This window comes from Micropterus dolomieu, linkage group LG04 (assembly GCF_021292245.1).
Source record: "Micropterus dolomieu isolate WLL.071019.BEF.003 ecotype Adirondacks linkage group LG04, ASM2129224v1, whole genome shotgun sequence".
In the NCBI taxonomy this organism is placed as follows: domain Eukaryota; kingdom Metazoa; phylum Chordata; class Actinopteri; order Centrarchiformes; family Centrarchidae; genus Micropterus; species Micropterus dolomieu.
The window spans coordinates 6,381,410-6,404,050 of record NC_060153.1 but is presented as its reverse complement, the minus strand read 5'-3'; the positions used below and the strand labels follow the sequence as shown (position 1 = coordinate 6,404,050).

General features: G+C 41.4%; 1 protein-coding gene across 5 annotated transcripts in view; it reads right to left on the bottom strand.

Annotated features, from left to right (window-relative positions):
• Positions 1–22,641, bottom strand: part of limch1a (LIM and calponin homology domains 1a) — a 32,542-nt gene that overhangs the window by 1,937 nt on the left and 7,964 nt on the right. Inside the window, exons 2-26 of one of the 5 annotated variants that reach the window (XM_046047450.1) lie at positions 21,796–21,866; positions 21,616–21,685; positions 21,408–21,514; positions 21,289–21,319; positions 21,069–21,179; positions 20,484–20,611; positions 20,171–20,241; positions 18,545–18,746; positions 18,186–18,392; positions 11,443–11,799; positions 10,982–11,326; positions 8,134–8,478; positions 6,951–7,080; positions 6,651–6,808; positions 5,845–6,496; positions 4,969–5,298; positions 3,784–3,886; positions 3,644–3,669; positions 3,333–3,446; positions 3,067–3,159; positions 2,748–2,949; positions 2,525–2,624; positions 1,712–1,786; positions 1,486–1,594; positions 1,113–1,215 (exon numbers count right to left, since the gene is read on the bottom strand). In XM_046047450.1, coding sequence (XP_045903406.1) covers positions 1,113–1,215; positions 1,486–1,594; positions 1,712–1,786; positions 2,525–2,624; positions 2,748–2,949; positions 3,067–3,159; positions 3,333–3,446; positions 3,644–3,669; positions 3,784–3,886; positions 4,969–5,298; positions 5,845–6,496; positions 6,651–6,808; positions 6,951–7,080; positions 8,134–8,478; positions 10,982–11,326; positions 11,443–11,799; positions 18,186–18,392; positions 18,545–18,746; positions 20,171–20,241; positions 20,484–20,611; positions 21,069–21,179; positions 21,289–21,319; positions 21,408–21,514; positions 21,616–21,685; positions 21,796–21,866 — 4,240 coding nt within the window. Of the gene's footprint in view, positions 1–1,112; positions 1,216–1,485; positions 1,595–1,711; positions 1,787–2,524; positions 2,625–2,747; positions 2,950–3,066; positions 3,160–3,332; positions 3,447–3,643; positions 3,670–3,783; positions 3,887–4,968; positions 5,299–5,844; positions 6,497–6,650; positions 6,809–6,950; positions 7,081–7,811; positions 7,851–8,133; positions 8,479–10,981; positions 11,327–11,442; positions 11,800–16,860; positions 17,122–17,324; positions 18,121–18,185; positions 18,393–18,544; positions 18,747–20,170; positions 20,242–20,483; positions 20,612–21,068; positions 21,180–21,288; positions 21,320–21,407; positions 21,515–21,615; positions 21,686–21,795; positions 21,867–22,641 lie in introns of those variants that run through there. The other 4 variants (XM_046047454.1, XM_046047455.1, XM_046047451.1 and 1 more) reach the window with 4 other exon arrangements.

Genomic DNA, 22,641 nt, shown 5'->3' with positions numbered 1-22,641 from the left:
TTCCAGAAGGTTCATAAGGTGACAGCAAATCTGATAAATATTCTGGACTAATACCATTAAGTGACTTATAAAGTAGTAAAAGGATCTTAAAATCAATTCTAAAATTAACTGGAAGCCAATGCAGGGACTTTAGGATAGGGGTAAATAAGGACATTAGTGATTAAGTGGACTAGCGAGTGGTGGAAGAAGTACTCGTATATTTTACTTAAGAAAAAGTAGCAATTCTTTTATAATACTCTGTTACAAGTAAAAGAGCAAAAGTAAGTCAGAAAAATTTAGTTAAAGTATCAAAACTAAGAGTATGTTCATTTATTAGCATGTAAGCAGCATTTTAATGTCACAGCTGGCAGAGGTGAAGCTAGTTTTAATTATTATATACTGTATATAGCCTACCGTACTTTAACATATTTTATAAAAAAAAAAAAAAAAATCTAAATCTGCAAAGTAACTGTCCTCCAGGGACAAAAGCCAATAGACTTTAAAATAAGATAAATTTAGTAAAGTCTGAAAGAAAAAAGCTTTTTGTATATCGGATAAAGCAGACAGCCTTGACTACCTGTTTTTGTGTTTTTCTGAAACTGACTTCAGAAGCGATTAGCCAGGTCCACACAAGTGTAACAATAGGCAGAGCTGCAAGTACTCTACAAATTCTGTTCTACTTTTTCCTCAAATCCCATCCCACCACTGCCTATATTCACTGCTGAATCGGCCCACTCTTTTTTCCGGTGATATGGATGGGTGTGCTCTCTTTTCTGATGTGCGTTTAGAAAAGAGATGAGAAGAGTGAGACCAAAATCAGGATCAAGATCTCAGCTGTGGTCGGTACAGATCTGCTCAGAGTTTAACAGTTCTTATAAATATGTGACAATCCATTCCACATTTTTGAAATTATGAAAACATACAACAGAAAATGCAGGTACTTGTCTACCTGTAAACACATTGCTGACTTTCATAATCCTCCCTCAACATAATGACCAGCTTCTTGCCAAACGCTTGAATGTGGGATAAGAAGCTGGTCAAGTCCTGCACACCCCTCCTCTTTTTAAGTATATGAATGTAGGTAATGGGGGCTTCTCATGCCAGGGTGTACCAGCCTTTGTGTGTGTTCTCACCCCGAGATGCAATATAGCACTCGTGACAGCTCAGCTGTCCATTACGAATCCGTACGTCAGTCCCTGCAGTAGCGTCACCCAGCTGGCTATTACACAATCCACACTGGGGAAAAGAAACAGAGTCAACAATTAACATTATAAACACACAGTATAGTTTCACACAAGCTACCAAGCGGTTAAATATGTCTTTCAGACTCCTGTGGAATATCGGCCGCCTTTTTGTTTTTCATGTATGCACGCTACCTTGGAGATAACTGTGATGGAGTACACATGCTTTAGTAAACATCTTTAAAACCTTTATACAGAAGCCAGATGCTGCTTCTGTATTAACGTTCCCTAATTAGTGCATGTGTGTGTGTTAGAGTTACAGTACCTTGAAACACTGTATGTGGAAAAACAGTCCCAGTGTATCGATGATCATGGCAGCTCCTTTTCCAAGTGGTTGAGAACAACCAGAACATAGTCTCTTCCCACTAACACACCTACACACACACAGACAGCAGAAAAAAAGAACATTAAGGCATCTTCACTCCATTAAACAGCAAAGCCTAATTTCAATGTTTTTTGTTAGACATGTAGTTGTGTGCTGGCATTATTACCTGCTGGGTGAGGGAGGCTGAGGGGATGAAGGGGAGGACTGGTGTTTGCTTGTTACCGCGTCATGTGATTCAGATCTGTGGTAAAAAAACAAAAAAACAACAGAAAAATAAATCCATGCACATTGAAAACATCTGTAACATGTTTGTAACAGGTTTCAGTGAATAATTATTATTAGTAGTTATTAGAAAAGTCTGTCAGGGTGAAAAACCAAAATGTGTACTTTTCAAGACTAAAATAAAATAAAATGCTTAATAAATAACAAATGAATATTTTTCACCTTGAAATTATGAGCAGTTTTTTTGTTCATCTCTACAGTAGATTAATCAACTATTCAAATGGTTGCCATGTAGACATAAAACACATTCATGTGGTACTTCCAGACATTTGTTCTGCATTAAAATCTTGGCATTCAATTCAATAAGAAAACAGTTCATAATAAAATAAATGTCACTATGAGTTTATATGATATGATGGATGTATGGTCCATAGCTTATAGTAGCTAATGTTAACATCTCTGCTTGTGATACTGTTACATTAGTTTAGCACTTTAGCTAAATGTTAAACAGTAGCTTAGAATTTAGCATTTAGTCGTAATTGTCACTTGTGTAAACAGTGGCCACTATTTAGGAAAAGTTATATAGTGTCGCTTTAATTATGGTGTTTTCATCCATTAACATGTATGCTACCAAATTATGCTACAATACGTTTTTACATAGAAAACACCCATGCATATGATCAGCCTCTCTGAAAGCAGAACATTACTTGGGCAACTTAAATGTGAATAAGAAAAATGACAGAAACTGTTGACATACCTTTTAACAACATGTGTCTGGTTCAGCTGAGGGTTGCGGTCCAGTGAGGCCGTCTTCAGCAGTTCCTGTTTCTTTGAAGGTTCACCATCACATGCAGAATCTACAAAAATACATTAGAAAATAAACTTTTATCACAGAAACTGAGGAATACATGGTCTGAATGCGTCGTTCACACATATGGACACGTCCTGCACATCAGTGTGTAGTTCTGCGTGCATCTCACCGTGGAAGAAATGCAGCTTCGAAGCATGCTGATCCTCCGTCAAGGTGGAGATTCTTTGGCTGTTTTGCTGGGGAGCAATGTCTCCTCCCTCTGTCTCTTTGTTGTCTGGAGCTGGTGATGTTGTCCCTGTCTGGTTCGGCTGCTGGTTTAACAAACTGGTGGGATTGAGGGGCATTACAGTCTCCTCTAGAATCCTTCTTTCCTGGAAGAGGTACACACAAAATAAAGAGAACAACATTTAAGAAAAGCAGAAAGGGATGCTTTTGATTTTATGTGTTTGTCAGTGTGTGTGTGTGTGTGTGTGTGTGTGTGGCTGTACCTCTTCATTGTGTTTTCTCTCCTCCTCCTGCACCTCTAGCTGTGCTTTCTCCCACTCCTTCTTCAGCTTCTCCTGTTCTCTCTGGTATTGCTCCTGCAGAGAAACATGATACATGTTAAATACTGTATGCACAAAAACACACATTTAACACATACATACACAAATACACACACATACATGTACACACATCCAGGTCATCCTGTATCTTCTGTTTTTTGCTAAACACTCACGGTGCCATGCACATACACACCATTCCACCAGTGTACCTGTAGGAGGCGCTCCTGCTCCTGTTGCCACATTTCCAGGCGTTTACGCTCCTCATTGGGGTCCCAGACCCAGTGATTAACACGTTTAGCCAAGTTCAACATGGGGGTCTCAATCTACCCAGATCCCAACCATCAATCACACACATGTATACGGACCAAAAGGACAGAAAGAGAGGAAAGGTGAGAGGACAAGTCTGACTACAGCGACTACAATGACTACTGGAGACGAAGGGTCAGGACAGGGTCAAATTTAAGGATGAAGGAGAAACAGAAACAAAACAAACAAGCGGGAGCTGCCAGGAGATACTCACAGTCACACTGCTCTCCTCAAGTCCCTCTGTGGCGGAGAAAGAGACAGACACTACAGATCACATTTACTGCTGCTAAAAGAAATGAAACAGAATATCTGGAGCAAAAATAAATTCTTCTTCTTCATGACTGACTGTTTTACCTGTGATAGTGGGAGAATATTCTTGCATGCTGTTTGGTGATGTAGCTGGCTGAGACTTTTTTTCCTCCACTGGTCTCCCAGATAATCCCATAGTACCATTGACCTGAAAGCAAAATAATCAAGTAAATTGTCTTTATATGAATGGACAATCTTGGTGTTTTTCAATGTAGTAGCCAATTTAGCATATAAGTCACATAAATTTAAATTATTGCTGACCAGTTTCAAGTCCAAAATATACCATAGTATTTTTTCTTGGGCAGTCGCTGACCTCAATTCATGTAAATGTATTATTAAAATCAACCTGAAGAGACTCGAAACTTGCTTTACATAGGCCATCCATCACAGCGAACAGCTGAAGAGTGTTTCTGGTCAGACATATGTCTCTCCCCTCTTGAGTTCCAGCTCCTACCTTATTTAATACGATAAAAAAAGTTCCCCAAAGAAGATAAAACCACAACAAAATGTTCTTTTGTACCTCATTTTTCTGTTTTATACTAAGGGAGGTAAAAAAAAAAATAAAACTTGCCTATGTTTGTGCAATACCCATGTATGGTTGTGTTTAGCACTGAATGTACTTCTGTAACAATTACTTTTAAACTGTGTATTGTATTTATTTCTTTTGGACTGCAGTCTAAGATAAATTTCACCATGGGCACATTAAAGAATATTCTCTTCTCTTCTCTTGCCATTCTGTTTGTGTTTTCATTTGTGTTAATAAGATGAAAGGAGAGGGAACTCTTCTGTGTTGGTTTATTGAAGTGCTCTTTGCTTTAAAGCAATAAAAAGCTAAATTCACAATATCCTTTTCAACAGCACCCATGTTTGATTTCAGTTTGTTCGTTGGGTTTCATTTTCCACTAACACGGCTCATGAATGGCAAGAATCAACAGCTGACTCTAATGTCTCCGGTGTCAAGATTTTCCGTAAACACTTGAATGCACAACAGTGGAAAATACCTGAAAACAATTATCACGTTCGTCTGCATTTTCATGCAAGCACACACAACTTTGACAAAGAGTAAAGAGAATTTTCATTGTGATGTATCACCTCTCACAAGCTAATATGACATTTCTGCAAGATGATTTTTTTGAAAAGGGCCAGCAGAAATGTAAAGCATGCATTAGTTGTAGTCTAACCCACTAGAAACACAGGTATAGTCCTTTAATATGTCACTTGTAATATTACCTGGCCATTGCTTTGGATATCCGGGTGATGTGGCTCCACATGAGTCTGTGTGAGTTCTGTCACAATGGTTGTCTTGATGATACAGTTTCTGCCTCCAATCAGGGAGCTGATGGCAGAGCCTGAAGATGTGGTACATTTTTCTGTCTGTGGAGGTGGCGCCTGCTCCGCTGCCTCTTGATTGGTCGCAGTCCGCTCGGAGGGAATATCTTTCTCCATCTGTGTGAGGGGAAAGTCTTTGATCTCCTGTGGTGAGTGCCGAGCAGACATAAGTGGAGCGGAAACAGATAAATCCTCTGTTGCCTCTCCGTTCACTCTCACCAACCCGTCCATCTGAGTGGAACAAACGCATAGAAGTCAGGATTAGAGGGATAGTTTTTAGTTTTATTCCTCAATTTGTCTTATTATACTAGAGTTACACAAACTCATGGATGCCCTTTTCATATGTCTGCAGGCAGTTTAAAGATATGGTCAACTTATAGCCTTACCAAGGTCAGTTTGGAACTAGGTTTTTTTAGGGTCGAGGTTTAAGGTCAAATTATTTACCCACAAAATTATGTAAATTATCAACACTGATTATAGAACACAGGAGAAATGGCTAGAAGCCAAAGATCAAATGTAAGTGTGCATTTTTATATTCAGATGTGTTTCTGCTTTTTGAGAGAAGTTTAGTTGCCAGTGACTGAGCCTGACATTTAATTCAACACACCTTCACAGCTGCATGCAGGGAACTAAAAATTGTATCTATGTCACTAGGTAACAAGTAAAAATGTTACAACAATACAACAAATACCTCCTTTAATTTAAGCATGGTGTTAGGTATTGAGGTGGAAGTATCAGATGATGCTCTGGTATGAATGACTGATACGGAGGCCTCACCTTGACAAGTTTGTGTCCAGACTGTGTGTTCCTGGGCTGGCAGTAAGGCTTTGCTGCCAGAAGGGGGACGGCTCTGGGGGATACAGATGGAGGAGAAGGGAGTGTGTGTACAGGCTGCGTGGTGTGAGGCTGCACTTGTGCAATCTGAGGCGGAGTGTGTTTGGTTTGAGGCTTTGCATCCCCTGTCATCAGTTGTTCTTGATGTGTGGTTAGAGACTCTGTCGGTTTGGACTGAGGTTCCTGGAGTTGTAGTGACTGAGGTGGCACATATTCTGAGTCTGTTGCCGGGGCGAGGGGACTGCCAGGTTTTGGGGAGCTAGAGGAGAGAGAAATTGATGTCTCTTGTTGAGTAGTTGTATCTGTGTGTATCTCTTCAGGTTCTGTGTGGCTCTGGTCCATTGTAACAGCTGGTTCTGGTTTGTGCAGAGGTTCTGATGTTTCAGACTCATTAATAGCTGATGCAGTTTTGTGCTCCTTGTCCACCTGATTTAGGTCCTGTTTGGGTTTTGAAGTGGATCTGGGGAGTTTTAGGCTGTCCAGTGTTGCGTCACTGATGGTAAAGCGAAGAGCGTAACGCTGTAAAACTATGGCGGCCTCTTCTGGAGTCGCTGCATTCCTGTAGGCTTGACACAACTCTGCCTCTCTGCGCTCTCTAGAAAAGAAAAGGAAGTAGAGAGACACAAAGCAGTTGGTGCCTAGGCAGTGTTTTGGATATTGTATGATAGGCTATTGTAAACTAAGTTTGACAGAGATCAAAGTTTGTCTCATGTAAAGGGCCATGTGCAACTCTTAAATATCACCCTTACTTCTCCTCCACGATCTCTTTGTAGGTCTTGATGCTTTTCCTCTTGTTGCTGTCATATCCCTCCTCCTTCATCCTTTTCTCCATCCTCTTCCTCTCTTCCTCTTTCTTGATCAGTTCTTGAGACGCACTGCGACGGCGATTCTTCCAGCGAACCAAGTCCTGTTACAGGTTTACAGTGTCAAATAATGGCAGCTTAAAATCCTGATATTGCTGATCCTTGAAAAAGCTAGTGCACATATTATTTTCCCATCTACTACTTAAATGGATATCATATTCTATTTTAAAGTCATAAGTCACTTACGTTTTGCCAGTGGTCCTCATCTTCCAAGAAGTTGTTGTACTGCTCTTGCATGCGCTCATATCGTGATTGGCTCAGCGGCGGTAAGTATCCTACCTCTTCCTCGTTAAGCATGTCACCCAAGCTCACACTCCTAGAGAGGAAAAGCAGTAAAATATCGTGTAAATGGCAAAATCACATCAACCAACATATTCACTTTGTCCGACGTGGCTCTGGAAAACAGCAAATATTTCATTTTAATTGTTTACTTATGGTCACTTCGGTGAATATTTCCAACACAAAATATCAAACAAATCCAATGTAATCTATTAACATAATAAAATACCAGAAAATACCTGCCCCACATACTCAAATACAACCAAGAACAATCCACTAAACATAAATATTACGTATTATCATTCTTACTGTCTTTTTCTGCATATAGTGAAATCATATTAGTTGCAGATGTGTTGCCCCACACCCTCACACAGTAACAAAAATATGTTAAAATATTAATCCCAAATCAATTAAACAAGCAACTGAGAAAACATAACTAACTTATTTTAGCAGCCAAACACATTCAACTCAATAATAGGGTGTTAGTTGAGTAGTGTATATTAACTTGTGAAGTTTAATGATGAACTATTTTTAAACAAACAAGCAAAAGAATGCAAAACAGAACATTACATTAAATGTAACACTTAAAAGCAAAAGGTGAAATGGATTTTAGTGATGAGTCATGACATTACAATGCACAGCAATGAACACAATGTTAGTGTTGTATATTTATATACTTTTGGACTGTGCTCTTGAACTCTAACGTGCACAGTGTGTATATATTTTTGTCATGCAGAAAGTCGTCCAGGTTCACGCCGAAAGACTTACTCAGTGTCCTCAGACATAAAAGCAACTCGCCGGCTCATCCTAAAACAATAACAGAATACAGTGAATGAGAGGAAGAAGCAGGTGAGAGGAATGGGTAGCAGGGTGTTATCCATTTATGCCAACCTCACACTTCACATCCCAAGCGGAGGTATCTACTTAAAACTCGCAGCAAAAAAAAGATTAAAGAATAATCGTTTGGCTCTCGTTCACTTCCATTCTCAGATCTTAAGTGAATTAAATCTAGACTGGATGAGTGGCAGGGCTAAATCTGAGAAGGAGAGTGATGAAGGCACATGCAAAATGAGTTCAAGGGGCATCTCACATCATGGGAGGTAGATCGTCATCATCCAGCCAGAACGGTTTATTTTGTGGTTCTTCCTCATTCACATCCCTCTTTCCCTTCTCCACCTTTTCCTCAACTCTTTCCTCCACACTTTGCTTTTCCAGCTCTGCCTCCACTTTACAAGTCTGGGCAGCAGCAGGACTGGGCGGAGGGGTAAGTGATGGAGAGGAGAGGGGCTCAGTCACACCTGTGACAGACGTGTTAGGGATTGTCATGGCTCCCTCTTGCTTTCCATCCTCCTCTTGCCTCTCCGTCAGCCCCCCACACTTGGAGAGGGTTGAAGTTATGGAGGACCGGGCCTGAGGTTCTGCTGCCAAGATGCTGCTAAAATCCAGTGACAAGGCCATGATTACTAGAAAATACAGCTGGTAAATCCAGACTGAATCACAAACAACAAACTACAGCTGCTCTCTGCTGAAACGTTTAACCATGTTGCCCTTCTGAACACACCCCAGTAGCAAAATAGTGGTTTCTATCAGCTGTCAAAGGCAAACAAAAGTGAGGAGAGGCCAGAACAGAGTCAGATCACCCAAATTAAAATAAAATTAATAATTAATAAAAATAATAATTTCTCACTTACATCTAATGGTATCTAGTCATGCAGATAGTTTTAGTGTTATCTGCTGAGGTTGTGAGATATCAGCAATGTCTCTGAGATTTTAGCCTCAATACAACATAGGTGAAAGGAATTTTGTTTGTGGTGCACTGAAAACCCACAAGTATAAATTTCAAAAGCAACATCTCATTCCAGAAACTGCTAGTTTGGATAATCCACAAATCTCATGGTGATCAGTCTTCATTGGAACTACTTTTTACTAAAGACATAGTCCCCATGCAAAGACTACAAGAGGCCATTCTTTTTTGCAAGTCCTCCCTCTGTATGAGGTCAGTGCTGCTTATTGTAGTTTCAGCTTTATTTACTTGTGTCTTGGGCTCAAACTTTAAAAGATAAATATCTCAAAACCTGGGAAATAAAACTAAAATGATCTGTCTTTCTAGATATCGCTGGGTAAGCCAAAAAATATACAGTATGTACTAAAATATGAGTACTAGTACAAATAGAGACACTGTTCAGTTGGCTCACTACTTGTGTATCTTAGAGTTTTGCATTCAGTAAACAGCACATCAACTGAACATTCAAAAATGTGGAATTTGTCTTAAGGTTAAGTGTGTAAGATTTAGTGGCATCTAGTGGTGAGGGTTGTGAATTGCAACCATCTGTCCAGTCTGCCACTGCCCCCTAACCTTTCAAAGAGTGCAGGACAGCTACGGTGGCTGACACAGCACAAAAGGTGCTGTCTCCTGAGACAGCAGAGAGTGGCCAGTCAAGAAATGAGGTTTCTTCACGTAGATATATTAAGAAATTATATTTACTTTATTATTTAGTAAAACCATATGCTATTGCGACTTGGCCACTGACAGATAACATGGAAAATGTAAGCCAAGAGTGTGAAACATTGTCACTGACATTAAAAGAGTCTAGCCTGCTTGACACACCGCTGAAAGCGCAGTCAGAAAATGTGATTCCCCTAAATGTCTGGATGGACATACTGGGGAAATGAAAAAGCATCCGTAGGTTGATGGATGTGGATCAATCACCGAAACACACACACTATAGCAAATCCCGTAATGGGAGTATGAGAAACTGCTGCATAATCCATTTGTTGAAGAGAAAAATTGTCTACCTTAGAGGTACAACTCCTGTGCTTTATCAAGTGAGCTAACCAAACACCACGTGAATGCAGTCTAATATTACATCTTATATTCTTACCCACGATTAATGGTTGAAAATATTGCTCCGATGCAAAACTTATTTGCAGACCGCTGCTGTATATTATTACTACTTATTCTTTGAATGTTACGTATTCAACGTAGTGTAGAGGGTCTACACTGCCTGAATTCTACCAGAAGTAGAACTAGAAGAACGCAGTGACGAAACACGCTCTGTAGTGCTGTTTGTCTATTTTCAGCTACTGTAGAAACATGATGATGCAACGTGGCAGCGTCCATGGAAGGGGGGACCCGTGGTTATGTAGATATAAATGGCTCATTCTAAGGTAATAAAAACATAACGGTTTATTATATAAGGTCTTTATATACCACTGAAAACAGTTATGGGTCTTATATTGCATTTCTGTCAATAGATCCTCAGAAATATTACACACTGGACCTTTAAGGCAAACATACAATTCAGAGTATGTGGAGAATTAAGAGTGCAGTAATACATGAATAATAAATGAATATTTACTTGGGTTTAAACTGAGATGTATTTTTATTAGGGAACTGGTTGAAAATTAGTTGGAATTAGTTGAAATGCTAGAGTGTAGAGCAGCAGCTGTTTGCCCCCCAAGTGATTCAGCAGCTATTTACACTTCAAATACAAAGATAACATCCGAGTGCTCCATGCTTAACTAGAACCACAACCAAACAACCAAAGTCATGCCAAACAAAGCCAAGGTTAAACCTCAAAAACAAAAAGAAAACAAACCAAACCAAGCACAAACATTGCTGCGCCATATGAGAACCAGGGCTCCAAGAATCCAACCACAACAGCAAATGAAAGCCGACCAGTCCTTTCATATACAAATAACACAACCACATCAGGCATCCAGCTCGGGGAGTCAAACATGCTGGCATGGCACCAAAACTACAACACAGTCAAGTCAGATCAACTATAAATCATCCAGAGACTTACTTATGTTAGTGCTGCAGGCCATATAACTTGTCAACATAATTAAATGTTCATCTTTGCCAGTAAAATGTGCTTTGTTAGTCGCAGTAGTTGAACGACACCACAATCTCTTCATCATTCAAACGCAGTAAATACCTTTCACTAGCCATCTTCTCAGTGAATTTGGGTCTGCTGTGTAGTGGCTTCATTGCAGACACCGGGGCGATGTTATATTTAACTGATCCAGGTACTGGCAGGAACTGGTTGATGGGCTGATTTGTTCTGGCTGCACTCGGTTTTTGGAATGATCCGGTCCTCCGAGCCATCATATCATCCTTCTCCAGGTCAGGCAAGGGCTCATTTTCATCATACTCGTCCTCATCATCATCATATTCACGTTCGCTGTGAGACATTGCTCGGCTCACAGTGGAGTCAGGGCGCGGTTGAGGTGTTTCCATGGGAACTTGTAGTTGCTGTTGCTCCACTCTATGAGAGAAACTCCTATAATTGAAATAACTGAACATCAAGCTGGAGAATCTCTTTCAGGATGCAAACCACACCGAGCTTATTAGTTTCTCCTAGTATTGTTAGTGAGTTCCACACAAATCTCAGCCCACCTGGCGTTCAGTTTCTTGCTCCTGTCTCCCTGCACTTCCCCTTTGTTCTGTGGAGCAGCATCAGTGGTGACCTCCCCTTGTGTGCTGCGTTTGGCGTTGGGCAGAGGCAGGAAACGGTTGTAAATCACTGGGGCAGTGCTTTGTTTATGGAAAATTCCTGTCCTCCTCGCCATCATGTCGTCTTTCTGGAGATCTGGGATCCTGTCCTCTTCCTCCTCATCCTCTTCCTCTATTCTGCGTTCATACTGAGCCAGACGTGCATCCAGCTCAGCAGGAGTGGGAGGGGTTTCAGTGGTCCAGGGTGACAGATCAGCAGAGGGAGGTGTAGTTGGATTGAGGTCAGCTCCATCTACCTGGCTGTGAGAGCATCACATCAAGCTCAAACTTCAGCAACAACGATGGATAATTTGCATATACAGTCTTAAAATCCAGGCAGGGACATGCAGAAAGTCAGGCCACAGGTGGTCACAAAGAGGACGGAATACAGTACAGAAGTACAGAAGAACAAAACATTTTCAAACTAAAGACCATTCAACTGAGTGACTTAGAAACAAATAATAGCTACGGGTTAAAAAAAACATGCAAAACCAATGCAAATCTAAAAGGGTTAGGTCTAAAAAAAAAAAGACCTGTGATGAGATTTTGAGCCACGTCAAACACTTTGACCATCAGACTCATGTGATAACCTCCATCAATAATGAGGAATGTTTACATTTTTCTGAAATATATATATCAGAAGTGAACAGATTGTGTAGTATATCAAGAGATAACTGGTTTACACAAACATTACAGGACTGCATGAACTGCATTGTTGTCACTACAGACGGACCAGGATTCTTAAAGCTGATACCGGTATTGAATGAGAATTGAAAAAATCTGATATATTAGCCAATACTCTTCTCTCCAGAATTTGGTTGCCAACTTGCCAGTGCTCTCTCATCAACTATGTAATGGAGACATTGTTTAAAAACTACCAAAAACCTGCTGTTGATATTTCTTAGATATTATTTATCAGCCAACATACAGCATATGCCAGTACTTATATACCTCAAGGAGCTAATGTGAGCCGATTTATCTGCATGGCCGATTTATGTAGCTCTACGTGTCACAGCAGCATGTACATGCATGTGTGTGTGTGTGTGCCTTTGTTTCCCATTAAAACTACAAGCAAATCAGTACAATGCAGAGGTGCATCCAAACTATCTAACTTACTAATTAAAATAGGCCAAAGTGACACTGACAAGCAATTCAATTAAATCATTTAACAAGTAATGGGACAGCAAGGGACCTTTTTGTGCCTCAATACAGTCCATACTAATACAAGTGACTTGGGTTTCGAGCAATTGTAGCCCAAGTTGTCTTGTATTTGGCCTTGTCCATACCTGCTTTCCCTCTCTGAAAGCTGGGAGCCCAGGCCAATGGTAGGCATGGCTACAGTTGTCTTGGAAAGGAGCCGTCTTAGCAACTCTGTCTCCTCCCCTTCAGTTGACGTGACTGTGTCTATTGGCTGCTCGATCTCAGTCACGCCCCCAAAGGTCACAACTTTGCTGTGATCTCGTCCAGCCTTTGCTGATCTGCTGAAAGGGCTTCCATAATTTTTCTCCAGACAAGCCTGACACACAGAAGCCGGGCTAGCCTCACTGTAGATACAATTTCACAAATGAAGACAGGCATGCACACACACACACACACACACACACACACACACACACACACACACCAGCACAAGAGCCAGGGGGAAAACAAAGAGGGTGGAAAAGAAGTCATGAGCAACCAGAACAGCGGATCAGACTGTGAAGACAAAGGAAGGATGAGGTTGAAATGATGAATCAGACAGGAAGTGTGGATGGACAGAAAAGGACAAAGCTTAGGGTTGTGTACTTAAAATCCCTTCAACACATATGGACATTCACACATACACACCAAGCATTTTTATCCACTCTAGGTAGCCAAATGTTCCTGGTTACTGCTGTTCCTCTGGGAACACAAAAACCCCTTTATCCTATCTAATGACATCAGCACAGAGAGAGAGAAAAACAAAGCCAAAGCAGTGCTCACAGCCAACAGTCGCCTCTCTTTTGGTCACACACACAGCCTCATGCACACACATACACCCATACACACCGGCCAATTCCCTACTCTGTTTCAATGCCTGTCAAAGAAGACTAAAGAGGACTTAAGTGCACAATAGTGAGGAGAATAAACAAGCAGATGAGAGCATGGGGAGCAAGAGAAAAAAGAAGAGAAGGGAAACAAAATCTAAGGAGATATATAGCTGCTTACAAAAGGTTACAAGAGACTTAAGACAGAACAGAGCTGAAACTGATGGAATATTGATAAGAAGAAGATGGAGGTATCATTGAGTAGCCGCTATGTACAGTGGGCTAACCGGGACAACCCAGCTGTATTCTAACGTTAACATATCTATCCTTATTAGATAGGCTCCATACATGCGTGCTAATAACTAATTTGAAGATGGGTTTGTGAGATTCACAGTGTTGTGTTAAGAACGGATAGACAAATTTGTGCAGTGTGCAGCACAAGATCATGTTTTGATTGAGATTGTGCACGAAGAGGAGGAGCTATTCACAAACGGGTCTGTTGTCAATGTCTTTGTGAGGAAGAGAACGAGCGGAGGTTCTAAGCGAATCTGTAGCTCTACAATCAAATATGATTTTACCCATTTTTAAATATAAAAAAAAAAGAACATTAATATGTTGCGGTAAGCGTTGGTATTGTGGCGGGCTGCCAAAAGTAAATCAATGTATGGGAAACACTGAGTCAATGCTTGTGAGTCCAGCAGGCGTGGCTGCAGCGCGTCCCAGACGCGGCTCTCCGCTCTGCATAGAATAGGCAGAGAGTCTATTTTTTACTGAAGTCGCATCAAGCGGCACAAAGCGACACAAAGCGACAGCGATGCAGGTGGATGCCTCCCTCGTGTCCTGGATTGTTGACTACTTGACTGGCAGACCAAAGTATGTGCGCAACACTGTGTATCAGACAGTGTGGTCAGCAACACCGGGGCCTTGCAGGGGACTGTCCTCTCTCCCTTCCTCTTAACTATCTACACCACGGATTTCATCTACCATACAGAGTCCTGCCATCTTCAGAAGTTTCTTGATGACTCTGCTGTGGTTGGATGTATCAGCAAGGGTGACGAGGCTGAGTACAGAGCTGTGGTGGGGGACTTTGTCACATGGTGTGAGCAGAACCATCTGCAGCTTAACGTGACAAAGACTAAGGAGCTGGTTGTGGAAAAGGCACCAGTGACCCCGTCCAGGCGGTCAGTGTGGACATTGTGGAGGATTACAAATACCTGGGAGTGCAGTTGGATAATAAACTAGACTGGGTCAAGAACACTCAACCCCTCTACAGGAAGGGCCAAAGCCGTCTCTATTTTCTGAGGAGGCAGAGGTCCTTCAACATCTATAGGACGATGCTGAGGATGTTTAATGAGTCTGTGATAGCCAGTGCTATCCTGTTTGCTGTTGCATGCTGGGGCAGCAGGCTGAGGGTAGCGGACGCTAGCAGACTCAACAAACTGATCCGCAAGGCTAGTAACGTTGTGGAGGTGGAGCTGGACTCTCTGTCGGTGGTGTCAGAGAGGAGGATGCTGTCCAAACTACATGTCATCTTGGACAATGTCTCCCACCCACTCCATGATGTCCTAATCAAACACAGGAGCACTTTCAGTGCAAGACTTATTCCCCCAGAATGCACCACAGAGCGCCACAGGAAGTCATTCCTGCCTGTGGCCATCAAGCTTTATAACTCCTCCCTCTAAATGTCTGACACACCGACACTTAGTTTTTAAACTGGACCGTATTATCTATTTTTGTGCAATAATATCTGTTTAATAATTAATGTGCAATATTCTCTGCTGCTATTTATTCACTAGTCTTTTTTGGTTCACCATAACAATTCTCTAATACTCCTTTATATTTTTCATATATTTTATATTTATACTCTTATATATATATATACTCTTTATTTATCTACCTTTTATTACTATTTCTTTCCTTATGCCTTGACAAGTGTGCAATTGTGATAAAGAATTTCCCCTCAGGGAACAATAAAGTATTTCTTATTCTGATTCTGAATGCAGATTGAACCGTCCATGAAGTCAGACACAGAACAGCATAGAGAATCTGGTAAATTTTGTTAAATAAAATACCCTGTGCAGACTCACAATCATAAAACAACAATAAACACAGTTAAAACAGACAAAAAAGAAACCATTTAACTGCATAGCCTACTGTACTTAATTATAGTAGAAGCACAAAAAGCAAACACTAATTACCAAATCAACAAAATCTAAACAAACAAAATCAGGCAGGCAAAACGCTCTGATTGTGAAATGGGAAGTAGTAGAAACACAAAAAGGACAAAGGAGAGGAAGTTGACGCCGGGCAGAGGATGGAACAAAACCATGGCGCAGCTGTAACGCCACCCAGCAGGAGTCAATGGACTTTCAGAGTAAATTACATCAAATCTAATCTGAAACCATTACTAGCTAGCTTTAATATACTGTATATTGGCATACTGTAAAAAATAATGCAGTTGAATAACGTTACTTCTGACAAACTGTACCCCACTCTCCCTTAAACACCAGTCACATTCTGAAATCTAAAGCATAACGCAATGTATTTTTCAATAATTTCACTAATTATTAAAAAATCGTACAAAATGTACATTAGATTGTACTCTACATGGAATAATGGAATTATACATGACTTTTCCTTAATTTGATATCGGCATTATATAATAGCATTGGCAGCGGCCATTGAAAAACTTGTATCGGTCGACCACTAGACGTGACCTTCAAGCTCTCTCAAGTAAACTAAAATTAAAGTATTGTTTAACAGTCATAATCCTGGTCTCCTCTGAAAGGTACCTCTTTGCAGTTTTTCTATCAAAAAGTTAGAATTAGTCTAACTTCTGTAACAAATTATCAGATGCAAAAAGTTAAGAAAAACGTAAGATGTTTTATTTTTATTTTATTGTTCTGTCTTATGTAACTCCTGTTAAAAAATAAGCAGTTGGTGCAATGACAGTGGGTTTTTAAAACAGGTGACACAGACAGAATCATGCTCTTTTAAATAATGAGTACTACTCAGTGGTTTAGTGAGGATTTAACTTGGATGGCATTAGAAATAAAGTACCAAATCCTGCATGTATTGAAGGCACTGTTTGTTTAAAAAACATCTAGTGAGCACCATTTGGGTTGTAACTTCACATGAAAGTCTCTGCAGACCAATGACCCTCTTCTGCCTGCAATGATCTGCTTAAGACTGGAACTAAAACTACAAGAACACACACACATACCGCAAAGTCATTAACAAACCACACTTGACATACAGCAGCATTTTAGTGCTTAGCACTGCATGTGTGCTGAAACAGAGAGTGTGTGTTGGGCACCTGGGTTCAGTCATCTTGAGTCTCTCCCACTTCTGCAAATCTGCCTGGCTCATGGAGGCAGAAACAAAGCTCATTGGTCCGTCCCTGAGAGGGAGGGGCCTACTCTGAGCCCGCCTTTGAGCCAGGTCATCCTTCTGCTTATTAGGCATCGCCTTAAACCGTCCCTCTTCCTCCTCATCCTCATCTTCCTCTTGGCGAGGAGCGGAGTTTAGGAAGGGGTTGTCTCTGCGTGTAATGATGTCAGGGACTACTTCGTTCTCGCTGTCCGATCACAGAGCCAGTACAATGGCATCATTGCACGGCACACATTTCACATCAAGGTGGAAAACACACACACGTCAAACCACAAGTGAGCACAACACCCAAAGAAAGAAAGAGCAGGAAAATGGGAGAGAATATTTAGCAGTAAGTCAGAGAAAATGAAAAGAAAAAACGGCAACACACACAAACATAAACTGGCTAACCTGATCTTTTTCTCTTGCAGCGTTTGCTGTGAGGCTCGTCTGATGCCTTCCCAGCGCTCTCTGTCTTTGTTGCTACATACAGGTGGAGGGACGAACTGATGCACCTTGGGAGCAACAGGCCCGCGATGAGCTCGTCTAGAAGCCAGGTCATCTCTGTGAACATCTGGAACTTTCCGCACCTCTGCCTCATCTTCCACATCAGAGGAGGAGTCCCACGCAGATTTCTGAGAGCTCAAAAAGTCGTTCTCACAGCGAAGAATGATGTTTGGGGATGGTGACCTCACTTTCTGTGCCTCCATTGTGGGAGGGCTGGGGTTGGATACGAGATGGCGCGGCAAGGTCATTTCAGAGTTCTATTAAAAATCCATCGCTGTGCCTTGTGAGCAGAAGTAGTGACGTGCAAAGATCGGATTTGACATGCACTCACAAATATGACTGGCAAGGTCCAGGTGGTTAGTTAGTTCATAGGCAAAAATATCAAAACTAAAGAATAAGGGATTTTTTTACACACCAACACAGTAGCAATTCCTGACCACTGAAACCTCTATTACGATATTAATAACTGACATAAATTAAATCAATCTCTCCCATGTAAAACACAGAAAAGGAGCAAGCAGTTAAGAGTAGCAGTAGCAGCTGGACAGTCAAATCTGTATGCCAGCACACAAAACTCATCATTAACAAGCCAGTTTGCTGCAACCAGACATCTGAACAAAACCAAAAGTCAAACCACAGCACCAATAGACCACCACCCCAAACAAAACCACAAATAAATTACCATCATAACGATCCGTTAGTAAACACGACCAAAACTATCTAACCACAACAGCAGCAGCAGCCCTCATGCCCCTCCTCCCTGACCTGCTGTAGCGAACGGCAGCAGGCAGAACTTTAATCCCTGCCTTCTCCAACTTCTGCAGCTTCCTCTGATCCAGCACTTCCTGGGTCACTTTATCCTCTTCCTGTTTAAGTTTTTCCCCGTTCTTCTCAGCTGCCCAAGTGACAGTCTTAGGAGTTTTGTGATGTGGTCCAGTTCTTTTGCCCTGCTCTGGAGTGGCTTCAGGGTGACTGGGAAACGGTGTGTAATGGCAGGGAAAGATTAAGGATGAGGACGTTTGTGTGTCTTGTTGAGGTTATGTTTTTTTCCACTGCTCACTTAGTAACTTGTGTATAAAATGCACAATTTAAATTATTTATTGCACTGAAGTTTTGGTTATTACCTCCGCTGCTCTCCCTCCTCTGTATGTGGTTTTCGCCGTGGAGTCGGGATATAGGAACTGGCATTGGTTCGGTTTGGAAGAAACTGGTTAAAGGGAATGGAGCTTCTTGAATCACTGCTGGCAGTCCGTCTGGCCAGCATGTCATCCTTCCGCACATCTGGCTTCCTGCTGGAGGCATCAGCCTCCGAGTCGCTGCCTCGCCCTGGGAACCAAAGAGTGATAAAAGAGAAGAGTGCGGAATGTTACAAAGTATGTCAGGAACTATTTTTTATCGGTCCTTGCATAATAACCTCTGCAAAAGCTATACAATTCTCAAGACATACTAACTCCATGTTGTTTCTTACACCAGAACTTCATAATATCATCTACAGCATTACCAGTTTGTTCCAGTAAGGGCTAACATGTTCATGAAATGGGACATGACCTATGTCTCCTGATTGGCACACAAAATCTTTCATGTGAATCCCTTTGGAATTTAAAGGATATTTCCACTTTTCTACAACCACTGTCTTAATTTATAATAATAACAAGTTAATTGCTGAGTTCACGAATGTGGCAACTTTGCTAAAAAGAAGTCCAACAGCCAAGAAACACGAGCACTTAGACAGACATTTTTGGAAGAGAAGGAGAGATTATTAGTAATATTTTCAATGTGTCCACCTTCAGTTTTACCTAAAAATAAAGTGGTTTAGAATATTCGGCTGGACTTCTGGCTTGTTTACAACCCGCCTGAATGTCTGACCGCTCGTGTATCATACTGTATTTGTCCCCAGATCTCAGCAATGACTTTGGTGCGAGCGCTGACCCAAGTTGTAAAAAAGAAGAATTATTCTTCAAATGTAACTGCAACTCCATTATATGGGCAGTCAGTGAGAAATATTGATTAGTTTCTACAAGGTTATCGTGCAAACAGCCAAAATAAGCCAAACTATATCCCCTGATAACAAATATCACTTGGTTAGGCAGCACACTTTCTCTGTAACCTCCAGGGAATGCAGGGAATGAGTCTATTCCCAGCTTGGGAATAGTGTTTTTCTTGTCACCCTGCTGCACACATATTATACTGTCAACATGAAAGACACAAACAGGATGCCTGATGCTCCCCTCAAACACACACACACACACACACACACACACACACAAACACACAGACGTATGTCTGACATACAAAAGGATGTTGGCCTCAGCTGGTATTTCCCAGGTCCAAATGTGTAGTGAAGGCTACTTAGGCCAACAGCTGCTGCATCTGGGACCCCCCCCACACACACACACACACACACACGCAGTGGCTGAGATGTTCAGCTGTTATCGACAGCCCGTCTGACTGGCCATAACATATGAAGGTTAAAACCCCAACATGTCAGACAACAGCAGTCAGACTATTTATGGATGGGTGGTTTTGCTGGAATAGGAAAAGTTCAACATTCTGGGATATATGCTTATTTGCTTTCTTTCCAAGAGTTAGACGAGACGATTTTTACCCTAAGTGTGGGGCTGGGGCCAGAAAGCAATTACATTAGCTTAGAATAAAGACTGGAAGTAAAGGGAAACAGCTAGCCTGACTCTTAAGTTCTCTTAAGAAATGTTTTACTTTTCCTACTTTTTAAGTATTTTAACAGAACCAACCGTCACTGTTGCCTCGATTCACCACATCGGGAGAAGGGCTATGCTGTGAGCGGGAGCCAAAGGAGTCCAGACTGTCAGAAACAAAAGAAAACATTTTGTTGTTTAGCATTTTAAAATCATGTGTGTGACATTTACTTTAATGTTTAATGTAGGTTTTGCATCAGTAGTACCAGTTTTAAAGTTTGGAGTGAGTTTCTAAAATTTAGAAAATGTCAACAGTGTTTAAATTTCTCATCAGCAATCTGAAACACCCCTGGTGTGTGCGTCCACATATTTGGTGTTATGTGTGTGCTTGTTGACAGATGCCTCTCACCTGTCTAGGGAGTTGTCGCGAGTGTGTCGGGGTGGAGAGAGAGACTCACTCCTCTCAGAGTCCCAGCAGTCATAGCCACTGTCTCGAACGCTGCGCTTGTGTGGACTATCCCCTCCTTCCTCACTCTCCTACAAACACACACATGCACACATCAGCGATCAGGAAAATATATGGAAAAGTGAATAAAGTAGGAAAGCTCTACGAAGAAGCTCACAAGACAATACATGGGTTGAGCAATTGATTGAAAAGGAGACTAAATGCAAAAGAAACTGTCTTGCATAAGAAACCTAAACAGTAAAAATAAACAGTTTGAATAAACTTCCAATTGATCCAATAAATAAAATGTGCAGAGCCAATCTTCTTTCTCAAGTCATACCCTGCACCTCTTTTCTGTCTCTCCCTGAAATAGGAGTAGCTGTGGTATAACAAAAACAAAAATGTGTTGCCTGCCTCATGTGTCTCTCCTGCACCCCAACAAAGACAGGAAACTAACAAATCCATCCCCCACACCACCACCACACCGTTATCTGTCTTTCTCCCTCTCCTCCCCCTCCCTGCTCTGTCCTCTTCACTGTGTTCACTCACCATCTTCATTTGAGCAAGAAGCCCTTCAAACTCCTTGAGGTTGAGAGTAGGGCCGCTGTAGGAGGCACAGCCGCTGGCAGCCTTACCCAGCCAGAACACTGTGTTCAGCACCTGAGAGACATCAATACAGGGGATGTGGCGTATATTCATAAATGCTAAACACACCAACTTGGAAGATGAAACAAAAAAATACAATGGAAATGGTGAAATTTTTACTCACATTTTTTAGTTTGCGGTTGCAGTCAGAGTCCCTGATGAGAGAGAAGCGTGTTACTGTCAATTGATACTACATTTAAATGGAAATGTAGAGGAATGAAAAAAACACACACGCCTATTTACTTGAGGTTAGCTCGTATGGATGTGTCTTGCAAGTCTCCGGGGTCAAACAGCTGGGAGCCCTTCAGGCCCAACTCCTCACAGCCCCGCAGGAAGACTGACAGGTTGTCCTAGAGGAGACAGCAACGGACCACAGGCAGTCAGAGTTTATCACTTTGACGAACAGGCTTGTTTACAGGGCCGAATGTCACAGTGGAGAGTGTCTTCTTACCAGCCCGGCGATGGGGGTGGGTAGCCTGTTGATCTTCTTGACCAGCCCTGGCTTGATTGCACTCAGCAGCCTGCGTGGAGGAGGGGAGAAGCAGAGATTTATCGAGTCTTAGAGGAGTTTATGTATGTTGTTGCTACTTCAGACATGAAAAACTGAACGGGAGCGATGTCACAGGCTTACTCGCATAACAGGATGCCGTTCTCCAGTGCACGGCGGAAGTCCTTGTCTCCAAAGCTCTTCCCTGTTACAGCCTGGGGAAGGAGCACAGGAAGAGACAGATGTGAAGGAGGTGGATTGGAACTATGGATGCAACTAACAATTATTTTTATTACCGATGGTGGTTATATTTTGATCAATCAATTATTCTTCAGTATATAAAATCTTCATTACGTTCTTTGAGCCAAGGTCAATGCCTTCAAGTTGCTTGTTTTGCCGAACCAACAGTCGAAAATCTAAATGTATTCAGTTAATAATAATGACCCTGACTTGAGGTATCATCTGGAATCGGGAGAGAAAAATTGGGATGGATCCATCACTACCTCTTTCCCGTGTCACTCACAGATTTCACACTTTAAACTTTACATAAAGTTATAAAATATACAACAGAGCTGATGATTAAGTTAGGCTGAGGGAATTAAAGACGGCATAAAGGAGAAAGATAGACATGCAGAGGAGACAATGAAGATAGATAATGAAAACAGCTGGCAGCAGCCCTAATATGATCACTGTCATTAATAGATAAATATCATTAAGTAAAGTGCTTGAAAGGTCTATGGATTGTGCTTAACCCTTGTGTTATCTTCGGGTCAAATTTGACCCGTTTTGAAATTCTTTTGTATGAAAAATATGGTTTTATTTCATAAAATTACACCAAAATAACATGGATGCTTCCACACTACACTCTAAACAAACAAACAAAATGATCACTACTTTCACTGAATTGTGGGTATTTTATTCAAATGTGTTCCATATTTGGTCTTCCCGGGTCAGATTTGACCCGGTGTTGCAAAAGGGTCAATAAGTCAC